The sequence below is a fragment of the Crocodylus porosus genome, unplaced genomic scaffold (assembly GCF_001723895.1).
Source record: "Crocodylus porosus isolate Cpor-Errol unplaced genomic scaffold, CroPor_comp1, whole genome shotgun sequence".
In the NCBI taxonomy this organism is placed as follows: domain Eukaryota; kingdom Metazoa; phylum Chordata; order Crocodylia; family Crocodylidae; genus Crocodylus; species Crocodylus porosus.
This window is the reverse complement of record NW_017728943.1, coordinates 18,985,164-18,998,414: the sequence shown is the minus strand read 5'-3', so window position 1 is coordinate 18,998,414 and position 13,251 is coordinate 18,985,164. Positions and strand designations below refer to the sequence as shown.

At 42.8% G+C, this 13,251-nt stretch overlaps 1 protein-coding gene across 1 annotated transcript in view; it reads right to left on the bottom strand.

Moving 5' to 3' along the window:
* DPT (dermatopontin) overlaps positions 1 to 11,997 on the bottom strand; it is a 37,071-nt gene extending 25,074 nt beyond the window's left edge. The window contains exon 1 of the mRNA XM_019548837.1: positions 11,613 to 11,997. Within this exon, the coding sequence (XP_019404382.1) occupies positions 11,613 to 11,911 (299 nt within the window). The 5' untranslated portion in view covers positions 11,912 to 11,997. The remainder of the gene's footprint in view (positions 1 to 11,612) is intronic.
* Between the last annotated feature and the right edge of the window lie 1,254 nt (positions 11,998 to 13,251).

Here is a 13,251-nt window from a genome sequence, read left to right as displayed (position 1 = left end):
CACTTCAGCAGCCATTAGGAAGCTGCTGAGGGGCTGGGGGAGGGACAAGGGGTGGGAACAAAAGTACCCTAAGCCATTTTGTATACCTATACTTTAGAGAATACTTTCAAAGTCCTTCTGCAGCAAGGGCTGTCACTTGCTTGCCATCCCTCCAAGTTAGGGGTTTTGGCCACTATTCAGGGAGTTTCACAAGTACTTGGAGAGAAAGTTGCTGTTTTTTGCTACAGAGGACATGGAAACATATGACTAATACATCGTATAAAACACTGGGCAGCTTCAAATGAACAGTGCTCTCTAAATTAAGGAGCGATGTTAACATTCAGAAACAAAAGGGAGGGCTCACTTGTGCCTACTGTTGCAGTTAAAAGTGGGCTTTTAAACCTAGTGCAGTTACAGATTGACACGACATCTCATTTGATTAGTAGTAGAAAGGCTTTAATAACAATACCACAAACAAACTATAACACTAAATGACAGAAAAAAAGAGACTCTTATTCAATATTCAAAAAGTGAGCTATCACCAAAGTCCAAGTATATGTTTAGCTGCAAGAGTGTTTTCTCACCAATGCAGGCCAGGAAGCAGTTTCATTACAGCTTTCACTGAGCAGGATATTTTCTCATGAAGAACTGGGTGCGATGTAGTGATGTATCTCTGTTTCTCTTGGAGCTCACACCTTACTGGCAATTCTGTTTTGCTCTTATACTGTTTAATTGTATAGCTTCAAAGCATTTTTTGTGACGGTTAGTTGATTAAAGTCCGAACAAAACAGGGAGGAAGAGGGAATTAACACGTTACAGTTGTTAACTGCTTAAATCCTGTTTTTGGATTTGTCCGGGTGTGAAACTTGTTTTTTCTTGCAGTTTCTGACCAGTCCAGAGGTTGTAAGTCAATCAAATGTGATGGGTCTTGATTGGCTAAATGGGATACCGAAGATTACAGGACCTGTTTTGGGGTATTTGTTTAACAAAGGGGTAAATTTGCAATAACTTGCACCGGTGATGGTCTATTTACAAAACCCCAGACAAATATTGCATGATTGAGACATTTGCAACACTTCATGCAGACTTTGAATGATTGAGACATTTGAGAAATATTAGGCTGTATTAACAAGGCACATGTAGCATGCATGCCCATGCATTTATCACATACAGGACACATTTCCTGTATTCAGTGTACCTTTTACAGGTTCTGTTTCGAAATGAAGTCACACTTTACAGCTAGCCCGCTATACTGCAATGGGTTGAAGCAAAATCATAGAGCTTAACGCTCCCATAAACATATCTGTATACTTCTATGCCAAACTTTGGGGAAGTTTTGATTCTGATCCAAACTTGGGAACACACCTCATAAAAATATGATTGGAAACCAAGATCAAGAGAATTTCTCTTGCCATGTTCTTTGGATCCCACTGGAAAAATCTACTGGGTGTAGATTTGGAACAGAGCTAGAAATCTTTCATTTGATAATTGTATTTGCATTAGTCTTTAAAGCCAAATGAAGAAAAATTTGTTCTAGGAAACCTGAAAAAATGTTTCCAACAAAAAAACCTCACTATAAGTCCCAGGGTTCTGCCATTGGCCCTGTGTGAACAGGTTGGTTTCTTCCAGTTCTGCTGCAAACATGAAAGCCATCGAAGAAGGAAGGGGAAAGCTGAAAATGGGGTGTTTTTCTTCATCTCTCAAGTCATATAAACATTTAGGTCTCTTTCATTCTTGCTAGTTTCCTTAGTTGAAATCCACATATTCTTCCAAAGAGGAAAAGAGAATCTCCTCAACCTGGCATGAGTATTTGTGAGCTTATCTAAAGTCTCTCTGAGTTTGTTTCTCTTCCCAGCTAGCCATTTTTCTACAATCACAAAATATCTCACCAAGGGAAAACAAAAATAAACTCTTATTTGGCCTGCTGATTTTAAGTGTTAATATTGAAAACAAGCCTGAATTTTGGAGGGCTTTTCTCCTCTCTGATGTATTCATTAGTCTTGTAACAAATCCAGCAAAACAAATGCAGTGAATAAAAACAACCACCCAGGGCCTCTGTTTTATTGCTTCTCTGGAAGAAGACCGTCTTTTTCATTTGCATGACATCCTTTAGCACCACTTGATAGCACCATTGCTGTACAAGGCATTTCAGAACAGAGCCCTGGCACAGCACGGGGACCTGATACCCAGTGAAACATGGGGGTAACTAAAATAAGAGATCTGGGTATCTTTCAGAAGGAGGTTCTTGAAGGTTGTAGGAAGCTGGCTGGGGTTGTGTGGGATTACAATATATAGTCAAGTGTGTTTGTGTTTTTACTTAGCCCAAATATTCTGCAGCTGGAGCTGTTTTTTTAGATCTGGTGTTTGGGCAACAGAAGGAAGGGTGGAGCTCCACTGGCCAGTAGAAGAAGGACTGGGGAACTGCCAGGATGGCAAAGGCAGGGGACTTCAGGCATCTGAGTTCATTGTCTCTCAGAATGGCTCCAGCTGAGGGGCCTGATTCTCAGGTACATCACCCTTGCACTGTGAAGGAATAAAGGCACTCAAGCATAGCTGAGAATCAGAGCCTTAAAGCTTAGCTTTTGTATATTTTTACTATGAATTTGCCTCTTGGTTGAATATATTGCAAGCCATCCCTTGTTTTGTTCTGTATATAGTGCCAGGTGTTTAAAACAACATGCTTGTTCTTCTGATTTAAAGTATTTTATCACTTCACCTTTCCCTTTTAAATAACCAAAGACTGTAATGAAAGCAAGTTACCTCCCTACACTCACCCTCTAAGTCAGGAGTGTCAAGCTCATCTGACCCATGGACCCTCCTCTTCCACACCCATGCCAGATTCACCATACATGGTGCGTGCTCCAAGATCTGCTCCATGGATTGTGCCCACCCTCTCACCCCACTGGCCTGAGATCTGTGCCACATATGGTGCCCTCTCCGGCTGGTCCACGACCAGCACTACATGCAGTGCCCAAGCCTCTGAACTGGACTGGTGTGGGACTCAGAGTGCATTGCTTCTCCTGTTGTATGCCTACTTAAGTATGCATGTCCTTTGTGACTTCTGTCTTTCAGAATCATTATGGGATTAACACCCAGGTCACTGGACAGTACCAGGCCCAGTCCATGGAGGATATGAGCCTGTTACAAGCCAGCAGACAAGGCATGTTTTTCTCCCTAAAGCCATAGCAGTACATGTTTGCAGTTCCAGAGATCTTTCCATTCAATCCTTGGCATGCTGGTAAAGAGAGCAGCCAGTCACAACAGCCCACTATCATGCAAATCAATGCTGTTAAGGAACATGGCAGATGTAGACACATAGTTGTGCCCTGTTAAAAGATGCTGTTTGAACGCAATTTTCCTGAGTCATGTGAGAGTGTCAGCACCTGTGCTTACAAAAGCAAAACATGCTTTAATTTCAGTGCACATATCACCCGGAAAGCCTGAAAGGAGTACCTGCTGCAACATTCCTTCCTCAGAGCACATTTGAAATGATGGAGGTTGCATATCCTGTAGCCACCAGGCACAACAAGCTGACCTGGTAGGCATTGTACTATATTTGCAATCACCAAACCCACTTCCTGGTGCACCCTTGAGGTTCCAAGGGATGAGGAGGCCTGACCCTGCTCAGTATATGAGGTTATGGCCCAGAAAAATAGAGATGCTGCCTAAGAAGAGCAAACAAAATCATTCCTTCTCAGAGGAAAAAGAAAGGCCTCAGCTAATCAAGTATCAAGCACACTATTTTTCCAGGAACAAAAGGATTGGCCTAAGCACCCTTGTTTTCCCATAAATCTCTCTTCTGCTGCAACACTTCCCAAAGATCTACTATTTCTAATATCCAAAGCTAAAGTTTCTCCAAGAGTAGCAACAGCTACTGTCCACAGGCCCAAATTATGTTTTGTAGACCAAATTATGTTCTGTTTTACATAAATCCATTATTTAAGCAATAAAACCCAACATAATGATCCTTTATCAGTCCATTAAGGACAAGTGGGGATAGATTAAGTGCTTGAGGGAAAGATGAGGGCACTCAAAGTACTTCAGCTCAGACTAAGGGAATCTCACCGGGTCCATTTCCAGTGAATGGAAGCTAGTCCCTAAAGGCCACTTCTGCCCAGGCTACAGGAGATCTTGCTGCCCGCTTCCTGGGATCCATGTCACCCACTTCTCCAAGGCTCTGAGCAGCCCTGCTGTCCTCTTCTGCTGCTGCTGTTTCACTATTTGAGTATTTCCCTCAGAAGCTAAATAATCATTGGGGAGTCTGGAAGTGACTCTCTCTTTCCATATTCTTTCACTGCCTTTTGGGGAGGCAATCCCTTCCCCACGGCTTCACTCTTTTTTGAGAATAGCTACTAAGGCCAGCACACCCACATAAGCAACCCTGTTACCATTTAAGTCTATAGAAATATTCTCCCTGGCTTCAGTCCACTGCATCTGTATTAAAAATATGCCATACTCTGTCTTTCATATAAACTAAGAACTGAGAGAAAAGTAACTTGTTTGTGTCAGATAGCACAAATGGGAACATTTTAAAGGGCACTTTAAACAGCATGTAGCCTGATTACCAGGTTTGTATAATGCATCCACAGACTTGAGACTCTGCGTTAGTCAGACATTCAGTACCTAAAAGAGTTATCCACAGATGTACAGGGATACACTGCCAAAATTAACAGGCAGCTTCTACAAATAATTTCTTCCTTAGCCTGTGCAATAGTCTGGGCAGTGGTGTTGCGTGAGCTCGCAGTGTGTACATGTGCACTTGCAATGCATATGTGTATTACAAAGAGAGAGAAAAAAAGAGAAGCGAGGAATCTATGCATCTGTTTTTCTCTTTCTCATCCAAACACTTTCTCAAATTACTAACCAAAGAAAAGAGGAATCAAGTCTACATTTAGACAGCACTTTCCTAAAAACATTTGTACTTTGTGCTTAGAATCATAGAAAATTAGGGTTGGAAGAGACCTCAGGAGGTCATGTAATCCAACCACCTGGTCAAAGCAGGACCATCCCCAGCAATATCATCCCAGCCACAGCTATGTCTAGCCAGGTCTAAAAAACCTCCAAGGATGGAGAGTCCACAACCTCTCTGGGAAACCTGTTCCAGTCTCACTTTCCTAGTGAGAAATTTCTTCCTAATATCTAACCTAAATTTCCCTTGCTGCAATATGAGAACACTGCTCCTTGTTCTGTCATCTACCACCACTGAGAACAGTCTAGTTCCGTCCTCTTTACAACCACCTTCAGGTAGCTGAAGGCTGCTATTAAGTCCCCTCTGAGTCTCCTCTTCTCTAGACTAGATAAACCCAGTTCCCTCAGCCTTTCCTCAGAAGTCATGTGCCCCAGCCCCCTAATCATTTCCGCTGTCTTCTGCTGGACTCTGCAATATCTCTCCATCCTTTCTGTAGTGGTGGCCCAAAACTGGACACAAACTCCTGATATGGCCTCACCAGTGCTGAATAGAGGGGAATAATCACTTTCCTTGATCTGTGGGTAAAACTTCTATCAATGCAGCCCACTATGCCATTAGCCTTCTTGGCAACAGGAGCACATTGTTGGCTCATATTCAGTGTCTACTGTAACCCCCAGGTCCTTTTCTGCAGAGCTGCTGCCCAACCAGTCAATCCCCAGCCTGTACTGGTGCATGGGATTGTTCCATCCAAAGTGCAGGACTTTGCACTTATCCTTATTGAACTTCATGAGGTTTCTTTTGGTCTAATCCTCCAATTTGTCAAGGACACTCAGAATCCTAGCCCTACCCTCCAGCATACTTGCTACTACCCACAACTTGATGTCATCTGCAGACTTGCTGTGGGTGCACTCTATGCCATCTTCCAGGTCATTGATGAAGACATTGAACAAAACCAGCCTAGGACCGACCCCAGGGGCACTCCACTTGGTACTGGCTGCCAACCAGACATTGAGCCATTGATCACTATCCATTGAGCCTGATGATCCAGCAAGCTTTCTATCCACCTTACAGTCCATTAATCCAACTCATACTTTGTAAGCTTGCTTGTAAGAATGCTGTGGGAGATCATATCAAAAGCCAAAAGTCAAGGTACACCACATCTACTGGTCTCCACACATCCAGAGTTAATCATGTCATCATAGAAGGCAATCAGGTTGGTCAGGCATGACTTGTCCTTGGTACATCCATGCTGACTGTTCCTAAACACCTTCTTCTCCTCCAAATGCTTAGAAATGGATTCCTTAAGGATCTGCTCCATAATTTTTCTGGACAGTTAGGCAAGGCTAAGTGGTCTGTAGTTCCCTGTATTCTCCTTACCTTTCTTAAAGATGGGCACTATATTTACCTTTTTCCAGTTGTCCAGGACCTCCTTTGGTCAGCACAAGTTTTCAAAGATAATGGCCAGTGCCTCTGCAATCACATCAGCCAATTCCTTCAGCAACCTTGGGTGCATTGCATCCAGTCCCATAGACTTGTCCACATCCAGCTTTTCTAAATAGTCCCTAACCTATTCTTTCACCACTGAGGGCTGCTCACCTTCTCCTGAGACTGTGCTCCCAGGTAGTCAAAACTAAATGAAATATATTGAGGATATCACACAGCATTCAGCTGACATTATCTGATGAGGGGCTGAAGGGGGCTGTCCTTTATGTTTGTTTATGTGCTTTTTTGCAGTCTTGCTATGGTTGCTTCTACACATGCATATAAATCTGATGCAATAAACTCCAGTGCATATCATGCCGGAGTTTATTGTTCCCAGGCACTGTATTTACATGTGCCCCCAGGACTGCAGCATGTTGAGATGGGTCAGAGCAGCCCCTGGTGGCAGCGGGCCCAAGGGGTCAGCCTACCAGCCCAGGACTGCTCCAACCTGGCTCAACATGCTGTGGAGGGGCTGTCTGGGGCATGAGGGTGCTCCAGTGCAGGGCAAGCCAGCAGACAGCCACCCCACTGAAGCACCCTCATGCCCCAGCCAGTTGGGTCAGCAACTACCCATGCAGTGCTACACACAGAAAAACACTGCAGCAGGATAGTACTTGTATTTACAAGTACTATCCTGCTGCAGAGTTTATTAGTTGCCTGGAGCCTAATAGCACCACATGTATAGATGCCAAGACATTTATTGAGCTAATTAGGCAACTGCAGTAAACATCTTGTGTAGATGCACCCTGTTGGATGCAATCTGCTCCTTTCCAAGGAGAAGAAAATATCTTCTCATAAATATTTTTTAAATAGTCTTTAATGGGCCATTGCACAGAACCTGAAGAAAAGGTAAATTTCATCCAGAGGAAGAGAAATCAATCAAGCCTTTCTCTAGGGGGAGAGTAAAATTTTACTTTGGGTCCCTGGTAGCCCCCTCCAGCATAAATGGAACTGGATAGATGTATCCTGTTTTTGCATTGTGTATCTCTCTTTCTAAAGGCATTGTTCCTTAGCTGCCACAATGGAGAAGTACTTAACAGGGATTGGGCTAATACTTATTAGCACCTGACAGTATCCCCTGGAACTCTCACTTACTTGCTTTCCCTCCTCCCCTCCCCTCCCCCTGCCCCAAGTGTTACAATCTGCTTCTCACTACTAGATGCCCCACTGGCAGATTGGGACAGGGAGCTGGGACCTGCCCCACCCCTGCAGCACTTTCCAAGTCCTGTGCCTTTATCACCTAAGCAGGGCAAGGGTCTGGGATCTGCCCCTGACCAGGACAGTTCCCAGCCCCTGCTTCGTGCTCATGGGGCAGGGGCTAGAGAGTTGATTCCTTGCTCAGCTCATGATCGCTGAGCTGGATGGGGAACAGGCTGTGTCGCCGTCTCCCAGCTCCCCAGTCCCTGATTGCAATGGCAAAGCAGAGGCTGGGAAATAAGGCTCTCCCAGCCCCCACTCCCCAGTCACTAACTTGGAGTGGGAGGCTTGTAGCTCCCTGCTGCCAGGGCAAGAGGAGCCCCTACCTGGCCTCCAGTGGCACAGCCCACCCTCACAGCAGGCAGCTCCTAGGGGCAGGGAGCAATCTCCTACCCCTGGTGGCCAGCTGACCAGGAGCATATTTACTCCCGGTCAGGCATCTACATAAGTGCTACTGCACAGTTAGTAATAGCAAGTAATTTTGCTACTTACATTTGCAGGTAGTAAATTTACTCATGATTAGAGAGGCTGGTTTACTGTGCAGTAATCATGTACATGTGTAGATGCGCATGCCTACTGAACAGTAAACTATACTACTTCACAGTAAAGCATCTCATGTAGACACACTTGGGATCTTGTTCGCCAAACAATCTCATAGAAGCCAACAGACTGTAGAGTCAGAATCTGTCCCTTAAATCTAAGCTTTGATTTAGCCAAGCCCTTTAGCCCATGCTTAACTTTAAAGGAGTTAACAGCTATCCCAACCGTAGATGTTCCCAACGATTGATCCAATAAAAGATATCATTGATAAGAATTCTTGCCTCTTGCATAATTCCCGGACCATCACAGCAACAACATCGCTTCAACACTACCTCAACTTTAGGTACATTAATAGAGCTTCCTAGAGTTTCTGAAGGGATAAGTAATCACCTAGTTATCCAACTCTGGCATAACACAGGAGACTGAACTGCCCCCCTGTTAGTCCTGTATTGGGACTACATGTTGATATCTATCCCTATTTGGCAATGCATATGAGCATATGTGTAAAGCCTTCTCCATTCCTTACACAAAGCAAACATATGCCTGATTTCAAGCATTTGCTCCTTCTTTTTAAGCAAAACATGTCCTGAAACATCCTTTTTTTAAACAATTAGGCCCGTAATAGTGAAAGATAAGTACGGAGAAGGGGGTAAAATGTCTTCCTGTTGGCATTGAATTCCAACTTCAGGTTTCTCCATCCAGGTATTTTTTTCAAAGAATGTCTCCTGGGTTTTTCTCTGCTGTGCAAACTTCACAATAGATGAGGGAAGCACTTTATTAAAAACACTCAGTGAGGCCATAACAGAAGTGACTGGTCAAAGGTTGCCTTCTGTTGTTTCTGAGGTATATTTGAGAAAGGAGTTAGAAAGTGGAGGAAACTCAAAATAGAGCTGTAAATATGATGAAAGGCTTTGGAAATTGGGACTTCCAAGGAAAGGTGAAAAGAAAGGAGGCGTGTTCAGGCAGAAAGCTGAGAAGCCCAGGTGGCAGGGAGCAGCGCAACCATCTGATAATATGTCAAAGGAATGTGACAGAGAGAGCATTAAACTTATTCTCACTGGTCAGTGAAGGCAGGGCAGGAAATGAAAGAAATCAACTCCAGCAAGCAAAATGCAGACTCAATATTAGGAAGGACTTTGCAGTTCATTGCTTCTCAATAGAGCAGGCTGTCACTGGGTGCTGTGGGATCTCCCTTACTGATGATCAGAAAGGTGAAGCCAGATTGTCAGCTATCAAAACTGATGTCCTAATGGTGAAAAGTCAACCTGAGCCTAGCAGCCTATTGAACTAGTATTGTCAAGGCAGGGCAGCCTCTGCAGCCAAGGACACATAAGGGATTGCTGTGGCCAGTATCACATCTGTCTGCCTTTGACTCCCCAGCTTCAATAACCAGGGATTCATTTATAGCTGAGTCAGCTACAGGAAGCCTCAGCACAATCCTGGGAATGAGTAGTGAAACTTCACTTTACCACAGTGATGCTGAGATTGGCAGAGGGATAATAAAATCCATCCTGCCATGAGGAGTAATGTACTAGGTCATCCAAAGAAGATCATTGCCAACTGACATGGATCCAGCTCAGAAAACTAAGGGAAACAGAGATGGCCATACAGGGACCCAATAATCCAGATTATGATCCATACTGGGACTAATTTTTTTAATGGTAATTTTTAAGATACCACAGTGCTAAGCACAATAGAGAACTAGAAACAAGAAGCACCTGAGATAGATAGTTTGGGACAAGTACAATAGGAAGATGAGGAACTAAGAGACTTAGAAGCACAAGTGCTACCAAATTTCAGTGGCTGTTTTTGAAAACCCCACTTGAAATCAACAGGGAAGCAAAAGTGATCACTATATCTATAAAATAGAATAGGTTGATAAAAGAGTTAGGAAAGCTGAGTTAATAGAGAAATACTTAAAATAGATGAGACAGGCTGATAGAAAAGCCGGTTAAATAGAAATACCTCATAGAAACAGGAGATGAGAAGGTCAATAAAGTCAGAAAACAGAAATATCTAATATAGGTAATAGACAGAAATGGCATAGAAGAGAGAGAGACAAAAGAGATTGGGAAAAGGGATAGAAAAAAAGTGGAAAGCTCTCAGAAATAAGCAAGAAATGAGATGAGCAATATATTGAGGATACAGGCTTCTAAAGTACATGTAGCTCTGGTGACGATTGTTGCTACATGATTCAGATAACAAAACTTATTTTTGTGTAGAACTGCACAGCATCTTATTTGTCAGAGATGTCAAGGATTTTTTGAGACAGACAAATAGTTTCAATTTTAAACCATAGGAGGAACTCATTCAAAAATTATTACACAATAAATACAAATTGCATTAAAGTTTGAAAAGGACTGGCCAATGCAGTATTAACATTATGTCTTCCTGGTTATCTTTATGCCCCTGTCTACTTTCCAACCCTCCCTTTTTCTTTCTGGTCTTCTTCCAAAGTGAAGTTTAGAATGATTTTTTTTCTTAGCAATTGCATCAGCCATAGGAAATTATAACATGGGACTAGAGGAGCAAGGATAATTTAGAACAAAATGCAAATCCCTAGAAGATCAAGGGTTTCATATTTCATTCGTAATTGTTGACAATGCTCCTGTTTTTGGAAAATCCTGCAATTCAAAATTTTTTGAACAAAATTTTAAAATACGTTTGAACTTTGTGAATAGGAAATGGATAAACTGAATTAACTACAAGAATATTTTTAGAACTTATTTCATGAAAAGACCATAAGAAAAGAACTGTTCAGGTCACATAATAACCAGGAATAGAATGCCATAAGTATTCCCAAGGAATTTTATCTTCCCTCTCCCCCACAAAAAAACACAATCAATTTTGCAGATTTTAATTCTTACAAGCACAGAAGAATGTATACACTGAACTGAAGCTAATGCTATTGGCCATTAATCAGATCTTTCCATTACATGCTCAGTCATTATCAGAGAAATATTCACTACCATCATCACACATTAGCATGAATTTTTGGTCCCTGTAATACAGATGTGACTAGTAAGCAGCCCTGTACTAGGCACAAGCCAGAGTTCCTAGCAACAAAAGTAAAGATAGAAAAACCACTACTGTACTGGAAAGAAGCTCAGCAGGAGACTTGTAATTGGGAGTGTTGGATTCTCTTCCCAGCTCAGTCACTGATTCCAGTTCAACCCTGAGTAAATCACTTTCCCTTTCAGTGCCTCAGTTTCCCCATCTGTAACATGACAACAGAACTATCAAGCCAACTCACAGATGGAATATGAAGCACAATTAATAAATGTTTGTAAAATGCTATGAGATGCTCTAGAGGAAAAGTGCTATAGAAATGCAAAGTATGATACTTGTAAAAACTTCTGAGTGCATCATTTCTATAACTAGGAAAGTCATTTGTAATCATTGTTAGACCAGCAGTAATGTCCCATTTCTAACAGTGCTAATACCCATGCTCCACCCTCAGGCACTGCAATATCTCCTTTGCAAGATCATTTTAGCAGTGTCCTACCATTCTGTTCCAGCTCTGTTGATCTCTTCCCACCAGCATTCAGTTGGCTCCCCCAGGCTCTGGGGGGTTGGCATGCACGCATAGTTCCATAGTCTGTCAGAGCCTTCCTCCTTGCTGAATGTGCTTCTTACCGCCACTATCACCTGCCCAGGGGGGCACTGGAAGTTGAAGCCCTGGCGATACACATTAACCCACTCATCATTATCCCCATAGTTATATTGTGGATAGTAATAGTCTGAGTGCCCTTCCCAAGCCACTGTCACCAGTGGCAGGAACACACAGAGAAGAACAAACTCCATGTTGTCTATGTTCCTGGCTTAGAAATGCCCCACCAGTTTGTTGTGTTGGTCTTTTTATATTGCTGCTAACATTTGGCTTCCAGATGTTGTATGTCTAGATCCAAGTGCAATGTGTCACTGCTTAGCAAAACTTCTCTGAACTGAAATACTGGCTACAGGCTCTTCCAATTACATTTAAGGTGGAATTCTACAAGTACAGTAATTCTGCAGCCCAGAGGCACTGGGGTTTCCCAAGAATGTAAACCTCCTATAACCCTTTATTGTAAAACAACTGTGTATGATGTTGGTACATACTTTATCCATCATAAATGGATAATATGCATGATTCAGCAACTGACCAGACAGTAGTTAAACATGAAAAACCACTTCATTCAAAATGAAATCTCTATTTACATGAGTGTAACCTGGAGAAACACTGACCTTTCAGGTTAAAATTCTCCATCCTTGGCTTTTACTCATGTATTTAAAAAAAACCCCAAACCCTCAAGCAAAAATATTTCCACAAATTTTAACAAGCAGATAGTTGGGGGAGGGGAGAGGCAAGACTTTTCCCATTGTAAATATATCCTTTTCATTTTTCCTTTTTGGAGCCTGGAGGGATGAGCTTTGAGCGTTCCAAGCTCACTTTTGTTGAAGAGGGGAAGATGGCACATTTTCCCCAGAGGAGACTATGTTTTGTTATGAGCAAGTGTTGAGCCTTGGAAAACTGCCCCCCACCACCCAACATGCTCAAGAGATGTTTGTGCTAAGGTTACTAAATATTCTCATAGACCCTTGTTCAAGAAACCATCCCTGTCTGAGGACAGCACCTGTTTTAAGTATGTGCCAAAGTCCCATACAGGTCAAGGCGGCTTAAGTACTTTCCCGAGTGAAGGCCCCATGGAAAGACATTATGTCTGAGTGCAGGCCTTTAAGCTGAAACTGCAGTCAACTGACTACTCTTCAGGACAACTCCAGAATCATTGTCAGTAGCACCTGAGCACATGTTGTCTATACATGTACTCTAAGGTGTGTGTGTGGTCGGGGGGCGTAATTAGAGTGGCTCCCAGAAAGCCACTGTAATTAGAGCACTACAGCATCATGTGTATTCAGCACCCCAAGTTTCAAAATGGCAATGGGAGTGCTTTAACTAAAGCTCATTTGAAGAGCCTTAAAGTGCCCCACCAACATTTTTAAATGTGGGATGCTGAATACACATGATGGTGAGGCTTTTTGAAGCCTTCTAATTAGAATGGTCCCGTGCACTCAACTAATCAAGTCTGCTCTGATTCTTTCTAATTAGAATGTGTGGGAGCAGCTGTATAGGCACTCTTAGTCTCTGGGTTAAGCAGACAAGCATG